The 13,053-nt window shown below is 37.9% G+C and overlaps 1 protein-coding gene across 1 annotated transcript; it reads left to right on the plus strand.

Moving 5' to 3' along the window:
- Positions 1-2,094: 2,094 nt before the first annotated feature.
- On the plus strand, positions 2,095-5,517 carry 42sp43 (P43 5S RNA-binding protein). Its single transcript, XM_077498076.1, has 9 exons — positions 2,095-2,305; positions 2,382-2,482; positions 2,599-2,695; positions 2,794-2,882; positions 4,292-4,365; positions 4,434-4,514; positions 4,582-4,811; positions 4,920-4,973; positions 5,065-5,517. The coding sequence occupies exons 1-9, from the start codon at positions 2,165-2,167 to the stop codon at positions 5,320-5,322; spliced, it is 1,125 nt and encodes a 374-aa protein (XP_077354202.1). The 5' UTR covers positions 2,095-2,164; the 3' UTR covers positions 5,323-5,517.
- Positions 5,518-13,053: the final 7,536 nt, after the last annotated feature.

The raw sequence follows: 13,053 nt of genomic DNA on the forward strand, positions 1-13,053 counted from the left end.
GTATAATTGTTCCGCTGTCTATGTCAACAATCCAAAGTGACCGGCAGAACAATAAAATGATTGATGGTTGACCACTAGATGGCAGAAGGTACAATAAACAAGTTATATCTACCTGTTGCAGACCAACAACTTTGTGTTAAACTGAACTCCCCCAAATTTCACCCCAAGTAAATTGAGGAGCGCGTCATTGAGGTGCTTGACTCTTTCTCATTTAAAATACGTGCCTTGGCACAATAAAAGTTGGTAAAGTTTATTTATATTAGTTCAGTGAACAACACAATAAGTTTAGCATTGCGGTTGCATGTGTCATATTAGCTCCCATCAATACATTGTGTCTAAACATGCAAACCCCATTACCCTTTAAATTATTAAACACTTAACCTGCATAAACAAAGGAGTATTACTGTATTACCAAAAATAAATTAATTTCTACTTCATTGTGGTTATAACAATGGTGACCAATGTGTGCGTACCAACGAATAACTGTGTTAAAATTGTGTTTCTTACAGACAGTGATGCTATGTTTAATGAATATTGTGGTAGTGGAGAACTATTCTTGTGCTGCATATACATAATAAAATTGGCAGAAATGTAATATGTGTTCAAAAAAAGCACATGCAATACTGTAACATTTCCAATGTATATTCACATGACATTTTGCTTCTGTAAATTAATTTTTTACAACTATTGTACATATTTAACCACCAGCAATCAATGAGTGCATACAAACAAAAGAAATGCATTGAAAAAGAAACTGTAGTCACGCTCAGTTTAGATTATTAATTAAACAGTATGTCAGATATTTTGGGTTCTGTAGAACTGTGCTGCATTATCCTGAGGGTTGTTTTGATATTTTGGTTACCCTTTTCAGAGTGGGTACCTCTGTGGTCAACTTCATCCACTTTATAAAGTATGTGATGTCTGCTGGGATATTCATCGTAATCATCCATATGACCGATATTGCTATTTATTGTGCATCACACAGATTTTAAATATATATCTCTGTTGTGTCACTCAAAGCTGAGCATTCTTATATTGATTGGATCTGTGAGGAATAAACAGTTAAGAAAATGGATGGATGAATGGATGGATGGATGGATACTGTCATATGGACTGAGGACACTTAAGAATCCACCAAGCTGCATGTCGCATTAAAAGAACACAGCAAAGCAGTTATGTTTTCAGCAGACTTCCTGTTAATGGACGCACATTGTGAATATTTCATCTGCTTCCTTTCATACCAAAAGTATAAGCACAAGCAACATTCAGTGGATAGTTAGCCCAGGTGGAGGGAAGGGGCATGAGGGACTTCTGCACTGAACACTTGATAATGATTCTAATCAAGAAGGAACTAAAGTTACGTTAGAATTGTAGTGTTTAATATACCCGTCATGAAATTAAAAAGAGGAAAAAATGAATAGTACTGCAGTGCAGTTCACCCACAGTGACTCCAAAACCACAGCACACTCTGCTGAGCAAACAGTGACATCACATCTTGCGATAAGTCAACAGAAAAGTTGATGTCGATGCCCCAGAAGGGAAGATCTCAGCAGTACAATGTTGAGCCATATGCAGTAGATTGTATAAATAAATAAATAAATAAATAAATAAATAAATAAATAAATAAATAAACAAACAAACAAACGATACATTTAAAAAGCAAACAATACTTGAAACGTTTAAATGTATTAATTTGAACAATTTATATATGTTTTTTTTTTTTTTTGTAATTAGAAGTGTTAAGTAAATATGTATTAGGCTATATAAGAAACAATGATGGAATTTTTTTTCTTTCTTGAAATCTGTTGTTGAGATGACGGCTGCCTATGCTGCGACATAGCTGGGATTCCACCATGATCATTGTTTTTTAAATGGCACGTTTTAAGGTTTCAATTACTATGAATGAAATATTTGTCTTCCGCCACTCCTGGTTTTATTGGTTTGTTAAAAAGTTCATTTTTTTGTGTCACCCTGTATCTGTATGACTTCACTTTAACACAATTAGCTACACTGGCTTCAGCCTACGAGCACAATGACGTCACAGCAAGAGAGACAGTCGCCGGGTGCTGCCACTTAAGCAATCAAGAGGCTATATGAAAGGCTGGAAAGTTGAACACTGGTTTCATTTATGAGACCAGCGTAGAAACTAAGAAAAAAAAAAACAATGAGCGGAGTTTGTGACGTTAAACTTGTAGCTGGAGACGCAGCAGTGATGCAACAGTTGAAGTGTTCTGACGCAGCGTGTGGCGCCACTTTCTCCAAGCAGAGCAAACTCAAGCAGCACCAAGCCATTCACACCGGAGCTGTAAGAAAACGCAGTTCTTGACAAACCATGTAAGAAGTTGATTTACAATTTTTAATGACTAATTGAGTATACTCAGCGTCCGTGGCAGTGCACAGTGAGCGGCTGCAGTGGTCGATTCACTCGGAAATCACATCTCAGCCGACACATGCGGCAACATGATGGTGTTAAGCAATTCAAGTAAGTCATTTTTGATACAACTTTAATACATTTGTCCAAAGTAGAAAACTTAATAATTTATTAAATCTGTGGATTAGCTTCAGCTAGTTAATATAGCTTCTACCTCAACCACATAGGTGCGAGTTTGACACCTGCACCCAGAGTTTCTTCCAGGCAGACGACCTGAAGAGGCACATGTGCTATGCCCATGGCGAAAAAGAGAAGTACTTCAAGGTAATTTCCTCTAGATGGAGCCAGAGGGCCAAAATGTATACACATTTCCAAGACATCCACACACCCACTTCCTGCAAGTCAACTTTGTTTGCTTCCAGTGCACCCAGGCAGGCTGCTCCCTGACTTTTAAGAAGAGATTTCGCTTCAAGGAGCACCTGCAAGAACACGGCCTGGCTGCCAAGTTCAAGTATGTAATAATGTAAAATTTGCTAATTGAGCCAATCTATCAATTAGACATTTAACACATTACTGAGCATTGTGTATTATTATTATTATTATTATTATTATTATTATTATTAATATTAATAATATTAATAATAATAATAATAATAATACAAATATCATCATTTACAGTACTACTACATCTCAGAAAGTGGGAAATGTGGAAACCTGCAAGGAGAGAAGACTAGCAGTCTAAAAGGAGCAAATTAGAGACAAATTGCTGCATTGACTTCCTATCATATGATTCTTGTGGTCTTTCAGTTAATCCCCGTCACCCCGGCTGTTTTACTAGATTTTGACTTATTTTGCAAGGCCCACAGAATATTGTTCTATTGCTATAAAAACATGGAATGGAACCGACCAAACGAAAGATTCTCTTCATCGGGGAAAAAAATTCTCACTTTCAGTTTTGCAGCAATTAGCATTAGAATATAGCTAAGTTTCAGCATTATTCACAATTCTATTTAGAATTTTGAGTAAATTAACTCCTTCAACATGGCCCTTTTGCTCTGCTGCCACCTGCTGGCAGTTTGTGTAATAACTACAATTTCTTCAACCGTTCTTTGCAGTTGAGGCTGCATCAAAGCTTTTGTTATAGCAAAAAACAAACGTATAAATACGTCTTTGGGACGCTTAAAACATTTAAAAATGTAACGTATTTATAGTTTTTTGGGAGCAAATGAGTTTTAAACATTTTCTTGTTTTGTACCAAAAACAAATGATCATCCTAATTGTGATCAATTACCACAATCTTAATATTTTCTTCATAATTGACCAGCTCTATGTAGTGGTTTGATCATTACTTTACATAAATTAAGAAACACAGGAGATGAAGTACTTCAAGAGATACTTGACTGATTTAGCTATTTTCAGAAGTAAAATTATTTTGTCCAGAATTAATTTAACTTCATTATTTTTTTTTCTGTACAATTAATACCTTTAAAAACACATTTTCCCACTTGCTGTCGACTAAAGATGAAATATGTGCTGAGGAAATGGGCAACAACCAATCACGGCTCACCTGTTTTCTGGGGTTGGTTAGCAAACTGAGCCATGACTGTACTAGTTACCCATTTGCTCAGCACAGGTAATGTCAAGTCGAAAAAATGTTTTTAAATGTATTAATTCATGACAAATGAAATTATCACATTAATTATAGACAAAATATCTTCTTGCTGTTGAAAATGGTTCAACAAGTCAAGTATCTCGCTAAGAATCAATTTAGTCATTTTACGCTTCACTTTAACCATTTTTGTTGAAGGTGTTTGTAAATGTTGGAGATGACATTTTTATCAATCTGGACTGGACAAGAGAACATTACCACCGAATGTGAATGAAATGACTAACAGTCCACTTACCGTTTGTCTTGTGCAGTTGTTCCAAGAAGGAATGCGGTGCCATGTTTGACTCTCGGGCTGCCCGAAATGCCCACGAGAAGAAGCATGCAGGTTGTCTACCTTAAGTGCAGCCTCATTGGTGCAAAAAACAAGTGTGATCATGTGATGTCTCTTTATAGGTTACAGCTGTCTGGATGCAAACTGCCAGGTGGTTGCCTCCACTTGGACCATGCTTCAGAAACACATGGTCAAACACCCATGTAGGTATAAATTGGCAATCAATCAATAAATGTGGAAGTCAAAACTTTTTGTTTTGTTTGTTTTAAGCGGCATTTACATGCCAAATCTGCAAAAAGGCGTTAAAGCGCGCCAACACGCTGCGGCGTCACAAGCGGGCCCATGCCACGCACAAGCCGGTGTTGGCGTGCCCCCGCGAAGCCTGCCATGCCTACTTCTCCACCACCTTCAACCTACAGCACCACATCCGCAAGGTGCACCTGGAGCTCCTCAAGTACAAGTGCTCCTTCCCAGACTGCCCGCGCACATTCGCCATGCGGGTATGCAACGTGGCGTCAGAGCCATCTGTAACTGTTCAATACAACAACTCAAAGGTCGAATTAAAATATTAAAGTGAACACAAAACGTACCCATGCATGCATTCACAGGAGAGCATGATCAGGCATCTGCTTCGACATGACCCTGGCGTCGTAAGACAAAAGGTAAGAAATATTAAAATCATCAAATGTATGCAACAAAAATGGTGCAGAATGTTTTGACTAATAAAAACAAAAAACGATCTTCCTTGGACAGAACCGCCCTCGTCCCAGAAAGTGGTGGCAGAAGCGCTTGAAGGGCCGTGACCTCCCCCTGGTGGAGGACAACCTCAACCGGCTGTTTGCGCTGCGCATGCACATCTCCCGCCGTGCCAAAGTGGAGGTGAACCTGGCGGGCCTGTTCAACGAGCGCAAGATCCCGCACTACGTCGACCCGGAGGTCAACCTGCGCGAACTGTTCAGCATCAAAAGGCCGCTGACCGTCCACAGCGAGGTGGCGCCACTCAAGGGCTAAGTTGAAGCTTTATTTGGTGAAAATTGGGTCTTTTCTTTCTTTTTTTTTTTTTTTTATGTTGTGGGTTTAATGTAGCTTATCCATTGGTATTTTAATTTGTGTATAAAGATGAGTTGTCATTAAGAGAATGGAACAGCTTGTTTATGTATGAAAAAGTGTTGACCCAATAAAAATGAGTTTAATTTTTGCTTGAAAGTGCTGCTTAAGTTTCAAATGGTCTCTGCTCTTCCCGTTCTTTGAGCCAGACACATTGATGCTCGTTAAATGTGAATAACAAAGGATGTCTTATTGCCTCATCTATATGGGAAGTGATGTGAAAAATATTCACTTTGAACTACTTGTAATTTCATTGGTGGGATTTGTTCCATAGAACATTTTTAATCAACCATGAAAAGTGCATTTGTTGGTATTCCTATTCAAGGAAGTCTGTAAAATGCCTATTCGTTTATATAGCAGATGGAGGTCCATCTAATGGATAATCTAGATCAAAATGTCACATGACTGCAAAAGTAGCGCAATTTGATGAACTTGAAAGTTTGGGTTTGGGCTCATCTGCGAGTTTCAGAGCAAATTGTGTACCACATGCTAAGCAAGACTGGAGGTTATCAGCCATGTTTTTATTTAACCTGGAACGTTTTGAGGTCAGATACTAGGAGTCCAAATTCCCAGCTGTTTTGAATGCATAACAATGCAGTTTCATTTGTTGGACTTTGGTAGAAAACTAGGTGGTACTGTATATACATTTTTTTTTTTTAACACACACACAATACATAATGGCCGTCAACTATATGCAGATGTTCACTATTTGTGGACCGGCCCGGTACTTATTCCTGCTAATATTTCAAGTAACATGAAGCCTAAATTGCACGCAAGTCTCCAAGTCAATGTAAACAGTGATAACATGCAAATGCATAGCAATAATGGAAATTGAAATGTTGGCATGTAGTTGTATTCCCTCTTGATTTGAATGAAGGCAAAAGCCAATATTACTTCACTGGCTGCTGTCAGCAATTTTGATTAATGGTGGACACCCCTGTGAAATTTTTATGCTTTTTCTGTAGTTATATCTACTAAAGTACGGTATTAAAATTGTATTCAGGAAGATGAGGGTGTCAATATGTGTATTTCGATGTTAGGCGGACATACACGACATATGCAAACAAAAGCTTAAATGGTGTCACTTTGCAGTGTAAATCCAGTGTTGAGTTGTGGTTCATGGCTACTCGAAGTGCATTCTGACACCAAATGAAAGTTGATTCAGTGAAACGAGAGGAGGGAAGGGTGGGCGCTTTTGGGTCATCTATTCTGGAGGACAGTTTAATTTCAGCAGTGACGCTTTTATGCTTAACCTACTTCAAACGCTTTCCTACTAGCACGTTGACGAAAGCAACGTTTGGCTGGTTTTATCCCGACCTCTATGACCCTGGACCACATCATGCCTGTGGTGGGAGTCTGGAGTAGCGATCCAAAACAATTCCCCCGCAGGCGCGCTCAGTCTACAAGGAACATCTAATCATGTTGCGTCCCCCCCCTTCTGCTACATGTGACAAGCGGTGTTTAGGCTATAAGCAGTCGCCATGGCAACAAAAGTCTAGCTTTTCAGCGGAGGGTCGATGACTCTTTTGCTAGATTGATGCTTTTAAGGGACAGTGGTGAGTTGATGATGATGATGATGACGGTGGATGTAGCAGGCGTAACAGTTGTAATCAACTAGAGTGGATTTCCTTTCAGGCTGAAGTTTGAGGCCCGCAGAGGCACAAAAGTCCCATTCATAAGAATATTATCGGCTTCAAACCTCGTTGGTGGTAAAAGTATCCAACCTACACTGTAGTTTGTGTTGAAATAATTATTGCTAGCATGTCTGTGGTGTTTTCTGTTGTGTTAGCATTAAGCTAGAGGACTTTTGTAAGTTGTGGTTTGATTAAATAGAAACAGTTTTTTTTTTTTTTTTTTTTAAGAATTGTTCGCTATCTGTTTGTTGTGAATTTCGCTGCCTCTATTTAATGCTCGTAACCCAAATTTTCACTTGCAACTAAGGGCAAAAAGTTGAACTAGTAGTTTGGCAGTGGCACAAGATTTTCAAAATAAAACTTCTTCTAGACTCTGATCAACAAAACTATATTTTTGTTTGTCTGTGCACCACAATGGCGTGCAGATGGGTACTAGTCCTATTTGAGGAAGCATGCCCATAGTTGACAGTCACTTTCTACAAAAACTCCCTTTGTCTGCATTTTAGAAAATCTATACAGGTAGTTTGTTTTTCTAATACTAATAGTGCTTTATTGAGGTTTTTGTTCCTGCCATCCCTCTGTCTCAAGTTGCCAAGGACAACATAGGTATCAGCCATCAAATAGCAACTCTGTTCCCAGACTTTTGGGCAAAGATGGCAATGGATGATAATTCCGCCTAGCAACATGCAGCCATGACATGAACAGCCCTAGTAAGAGAAATGTTTTGTGTTTTTCCTAGAGACTTCAACTGAAAAGTGATATAACAGGCATGCCAGGCCACTTTCAATCTGCCTTATTGTAAGTTGCCAAGGAAACTGAGTGCATGGCAGCCATTTGCAAATTATTTTTGTTGCCTTTGTAGCAAAACTTCCGCGGTCTTCGCATTGTTTTGACGCGCCATCTCTGCTGAAAAGAAAAGACAAAGTTCCTCCTCCTCCCTCCTTTGTTCAGTCAAGCCATCATCTTTGTTGGTCTTCCATCAGAAGCCGGGTTGTTTGTCATCCGGCCGCCATCGTTAAATTTTGTCACACCCGTCATATATCAAAACCTCTGTCAATGGAGTCTCCTAGAAATTCACAGCTTCTCCATGCTTGGGTCGAAACAGTCACACTGGTGCGTCCTTTGTCTGCCTCCAAATATGAATCCGTAAATCAGGTGTATTTGAGTGCATACCTCGTGACTGTTGGATTGCGCTTTTGAGGCGGCGTCAACACAGGGGCATATTTAATCTTACTGTTTACTATTTTGGCTGCTTAAATACAACATGGGTAAGTGTTCTTTATTTTCTCTACAATAATATTTCTATGTTTAAGTCTAAACACATTGCAGTATTGTGATATTGCATTGTGGACTGTGAAGTAAACAGCAAAATTCACCTGTTTTTTGTTTTTGTTTCCTGCTTACCGGCTCACATTTGCTGATGTTTGCTAATGTGATGTGTTTGCTAATGTGATGTTTGCAGGCTGAACCCTCAGGCACTGTGATGTCATTTGTAGGCGACAGCAAGTGTCAATTTTTAATTTTAAAAAAATGTCATTAAATAATTTTTATGAGATGTTTGGGGGCCCCTGAGATTCTCCGGGCCCCGTGATAATGGCTAAATATAGGTCCGCAGGTGTGTCCATGTGGCCCCAATTTCACCGCCTCATCTTTCAAAGCCTGTTAAAGCGTCATTAAAAAAATAATAATAATTAGAATAAATAAAAATCACTATCCTTCATGCCAGCGCCATTTTGCTAATTATATTCATTTATCAACAGTGCCAAGCAGCGAAAACCTGATTAAAAGCACGTTATCTCAGATGGTACTTTTTGAATCTAAATTAAGACTTTTGAGAGGCGTATTAATAAAATGCAAGAATTGCCCGGAGCATTCCTGCTAGCGCGAAATGCACAACCATCTCCCCGAGGCGCTCCTCCACGATGTAATTTTCATCAATCAAACCACTCTGTATTTTTTTCTTTTTCTTTTTAATGATGGATTTAACGAAGACGGCGGTTGTTTCACTTACATAAGTAGAAGCCAATCTAATCAGTGTATGTTGTATTTGACACTGGAAAGACAAATCAGATGAACATAAATGTTGTGTGCTGAAGGGTTGGATCCCAAAACGCAGACACAAATAAGGTTTTAACTATTTATTCACATGACTTGACTAAACGAAAAACGAGAACGCACCGAGAATCATGAGACGCCAAGCCCCCATGGACTGCGAAGTAGCACAGAGGACAGTGATCAATAATCCCGCAAAATACACACAATTCTCAGACTCTAAAATAGACAGTCAATCAATCTCATTGTTTGTGGCAAGACATGTGAGTACCAGTACTGACATGGAATTCTCTGATTGGCTGTTAACCCAGTAATACAGGATATTTCCTGACATCAACAAACATCATATAGCATAAAAGATTCCTGACATCACATAGTGCAGACATCATATAGCCTAAATCTAGTTGAAACTGGATGCTGTTACATCAATACCAAACACAGACACGTAACGGGTCGTGAACTCTGGCACACTGTCATGAACTCTACTCAAACTTAACCCAGGCGTGACCAGACATGAGACAAGACCCAAACATTACTCCTGCATGACCCGAGTCATGACAATAAACAAATAACAAAAAAAACATGGCAGCCAACCATGCTAAGCTATGAATTGTTTTGGATGACTATGAGCAATCCAATGTCTAAGTAAATGGGGACGTACAGTATCCAATGGTAATGTCCAGTCGTGGTGTTTTCAACATTCCGAATCAGGATGAAAACGTACTTATGATTGGGTTGGCAAAAGGAATATTCTGCCCTGTAAAACCAAAAAATGAAACTCCTTTCGGATTAGGCTCAGTCTTCTGTTTGAGATGTTTATACAGAGGATTTTCAGTTGGTTTGGGCTTATAACCCAATTCTAATCAGAATTCAAGGCGCCATAACAACACGGCTATGCTAGTGGATCACCGCCATGGCCCAAATTTGTACGTCATCTTGCCGACAAAACAAGTAATAACTTGAAGGAATTCATTTACAAATGTACATCAATATCAATGAATGGGTCCCGCCCGTCCAGTAAACACAACGTGACGTCACGCCGACTGCCAAGCAGACAAACAAGAGTCACTAGCGCGCACGCTAATTCAATTGTTTCTCATTACTGACCATCAGAAAGATATGGAAGTCAGGGCGTTTGTGTGTGTACTTGTGCCGCAGAGCCACAAAGTAAAGTGAATTACTGACTCAAGACCACTAAAGTCTTTCGTTTAAGCCAAGATGAAGTCATGCTTCTCGTCTAAAACAGCCACTTACAAAGTCTTCTCTTCCAACTGGGACCAGCTTGGATGATGTGTGTGTACATGTGCATGCGTGTGCGTGTGTGAGGGAGCCAGTGTCAGAGTTGAGATTAATCAGAGAGAGAACATGGTGAACAAATGTAGGGCAATCACTGACTCACAGGATCATTAGGTGTTATTCTACCTGTAATTAGTGACACAAGAAAACAGACTTGTTTTTTTTTTTTTTTTTAATATATATCTCTAAACAGGGGTTAGCAAGATAATGCTAATTGGATATGTATATGGTATCTGAATTGGGTGATTCATGGTCTATTTTAAAAATAAAGAACATTTGGGGGGGGATTCAGAATTTTATAACCATGGTCACTTTCGTGTGCGTATGTTTGGTAATATTTGTTTTTCAAAAAAAATTGTATTTAAAAAAATTTAATACAACAGACCCATTTGTTAATAGAAGAATGTGGTGACAAAAGAAAATTAAGTAGCACGCTGTTATTTGTATTTTTTTTTTGAGAAAAAAAATTAATTTATGAAAATATGAAAAAATGAAAATAAAGTATTTATTTTCATAATTGTTAATATATTATTATTGCTGTCAAAGTTAAAGCGTTAAGTCATTGATTAATCATAAAAATACGCAGATTAATCACACTATTAATTTTGACCACGGATGATCCTTCAGCTGACAGCGGAGCGTTACATTAAAGATAGCACAGGTTGTGTTTGAGCAATAAACATAACTACATGCATTAAAGTAAAGCATTTAATAATTGTTTATGTATGACATTCAGAATGTGTTCATGTCAAACTATTGGGGTCATATTTTGTTCATTTTAAATGATGCAATTTAATTAACTGATTTGAAAAAGAGGACGAGCGTGTGCAGTGGATCAAAAAATGTTGAAGATGTCCTCATAACATTAAATATGAAAATAATTAATATGACAGGTACTCTTCAAATTTGGCAGGCAAAAAAATGTTTCTAAAAAGCCTTTTTAATTAAGTGATTAATTGTGATTAATTCTAAGATGTGATTAATTTGATTACAAATGTAATCGTTTGACAGCTCGATATATTATGAAAATAATATTACATTTGGAGAAAGAGTTACCAGTAATTTAGAAAATGGTAACAAAAAATCAAGTAATATTCTCAATATAAAGTCATAGCAAATGGAATATAAAGCCATTCATTTTTATTTTAAGACAATTAGTCAAAAATATTAAAAAAGAAGTTTATTTTTCGAAAAATAATAATATGGCAAGAATAAAGTTGGAGGTTTGCATGAGGGGGCACACAAAGGAAGGCTATTGTTTACTACTAGATGTTTAATGTGTTTTTCTTTTGACGAAAAATAAGGAGAAAATGGTTTTTGCATGATATAAATTGATGTCACTACTTCAGGTCTTATCAAATTAGTTTGAGTCATTTCCTTTTTCTGCAAACGGAAACTACAGTAGAAGTTTGCGATTGGCTGGCAATCTGTTGGGGGTGTTTCCTATTTCTTGCCCAAACTCAGCTGGGATAGGCTGCAGCTTACCTGTCACGATAGTGACCATATGTAGTATAAAAAATGGATGGATAGATGGAAAGTAGAACAACACTGAGTAGCAAAAAAAAAAAAAAAAAAGTCAGAATTTTACAAAATAGATTGATAGATTTAATTGTTTTTAGAGAAAAAAAAATCATGCATGAAATACAGTAGCTCCATTTTAGAAAGAGCATCTCAATGTCAGCATACATATTTGATTTTAACTTTCGCAGCAATGATTGCACTCAATGTGCCGCATGCAAATGAAAGGCCTCGGACACGTTTCGACTGCAGTGAGCAGGAAGCTGCGAGCGTTCGGTGTACTGGAGTGCTAAAGTGCTGCCAGCGATGATTGACAGAAAATGCACAAGAGCGCAATTATGTGAGAAGTAAAACCATTTGGAAGTTTTATCATCAAGTCAAAGTCCTACACACAATGTTAACTTTTAGGATGAAAACACCGTTATGGCAGGATAAAAACAATTGAATGGCACTAACTTTTATGATGCCTTTATTGCCGCGACACCCATCCAGCATTGTTGCTTTTTCGTACCGACGTCTTTTCGGAAGGGAACCGGGTGGCAAAATCTCTCATAATAACCATGAAAACAGAAATGCATTTAGTACAACGGCGTATTAGGGCCACATATGAATATATATGTGAGGCTCTGGCAAAAGGGTCCACATGCGCAAAAAAATCTAAATTAAGATATTGATATATTTGAATTCTGCGCTTAATTCCCTTTAAAATGATATATAATATACATGGATGTAGCTGAAAAATTGACAACGTTACAGCAGTTTTAATGTTGGAAGGTTGAAATCCCTAGTTTTGAGAAAAAGGGCTTTAAAGTACTTGCATCTTTCAAATGTCCATCCATAGCAACCAGTACCTTAGGAAAAAGATATGAACCTGAAATTTTCAGGAACTGTTCAAATATCAGTGGAAAATCAATTCCAATAGCAGACAAAGTCAACATCCGAGATTTGAACCCTTTAAACGTTTTGGAATTTTGAGCTCTCAAGAAATGAAATCAGCCTCAACTTTGAAGATCACATTCAGCTGACAATTCATCTTCTGAGGCATCAGCCAAAGTTTGCTTATTTTATTGTTGCTTCTTTGGTGTATTTTCTTACATAAATGACATCATATTACCACAGTGGGAAGTTTGATTTC

This window comes from Festucalex cinctus, chromosome 1 (assembly GCF_051991245.1).
Source record: "Festucalex cinctus isolate MCC-2025b chromosome 1, RoL_Fcin_1.0, whole genome shotgun sequence".
Classification (NCBI taxonomy): domain Eukaryota; kingdom Metazoa; phylum Chordata; class Actinopteri; order Syngnathiformes; family Syngnathidae; genus Festucalex; species Festucalex cinctus.

Bases quoted from the DNA above. Each gene is read 5' to 3' on its own strand.
- 42sp43 (XM_077498076.1), top strand. From the start codon at position 2,165: ATGAGCGGAGTTTGTGACGTTAAACTTGTAGCTGGAGACGCAGCAGTG. The intron at 2,483-2,598 runs GTAAGTCATTTT...TCAACCACATAG, and splicing joins GATGGTGTTAAGCAATTCAA to GTGCGAGTTTGACACCTGCA. The intron at 2,696-2,793 runs GTAATTTCCTCT...GTTTGCTTCCAG, and splicing joins AAAAAGAGAAGTACTTCAAG to TGCACCCAGGCAGGCTGCTC.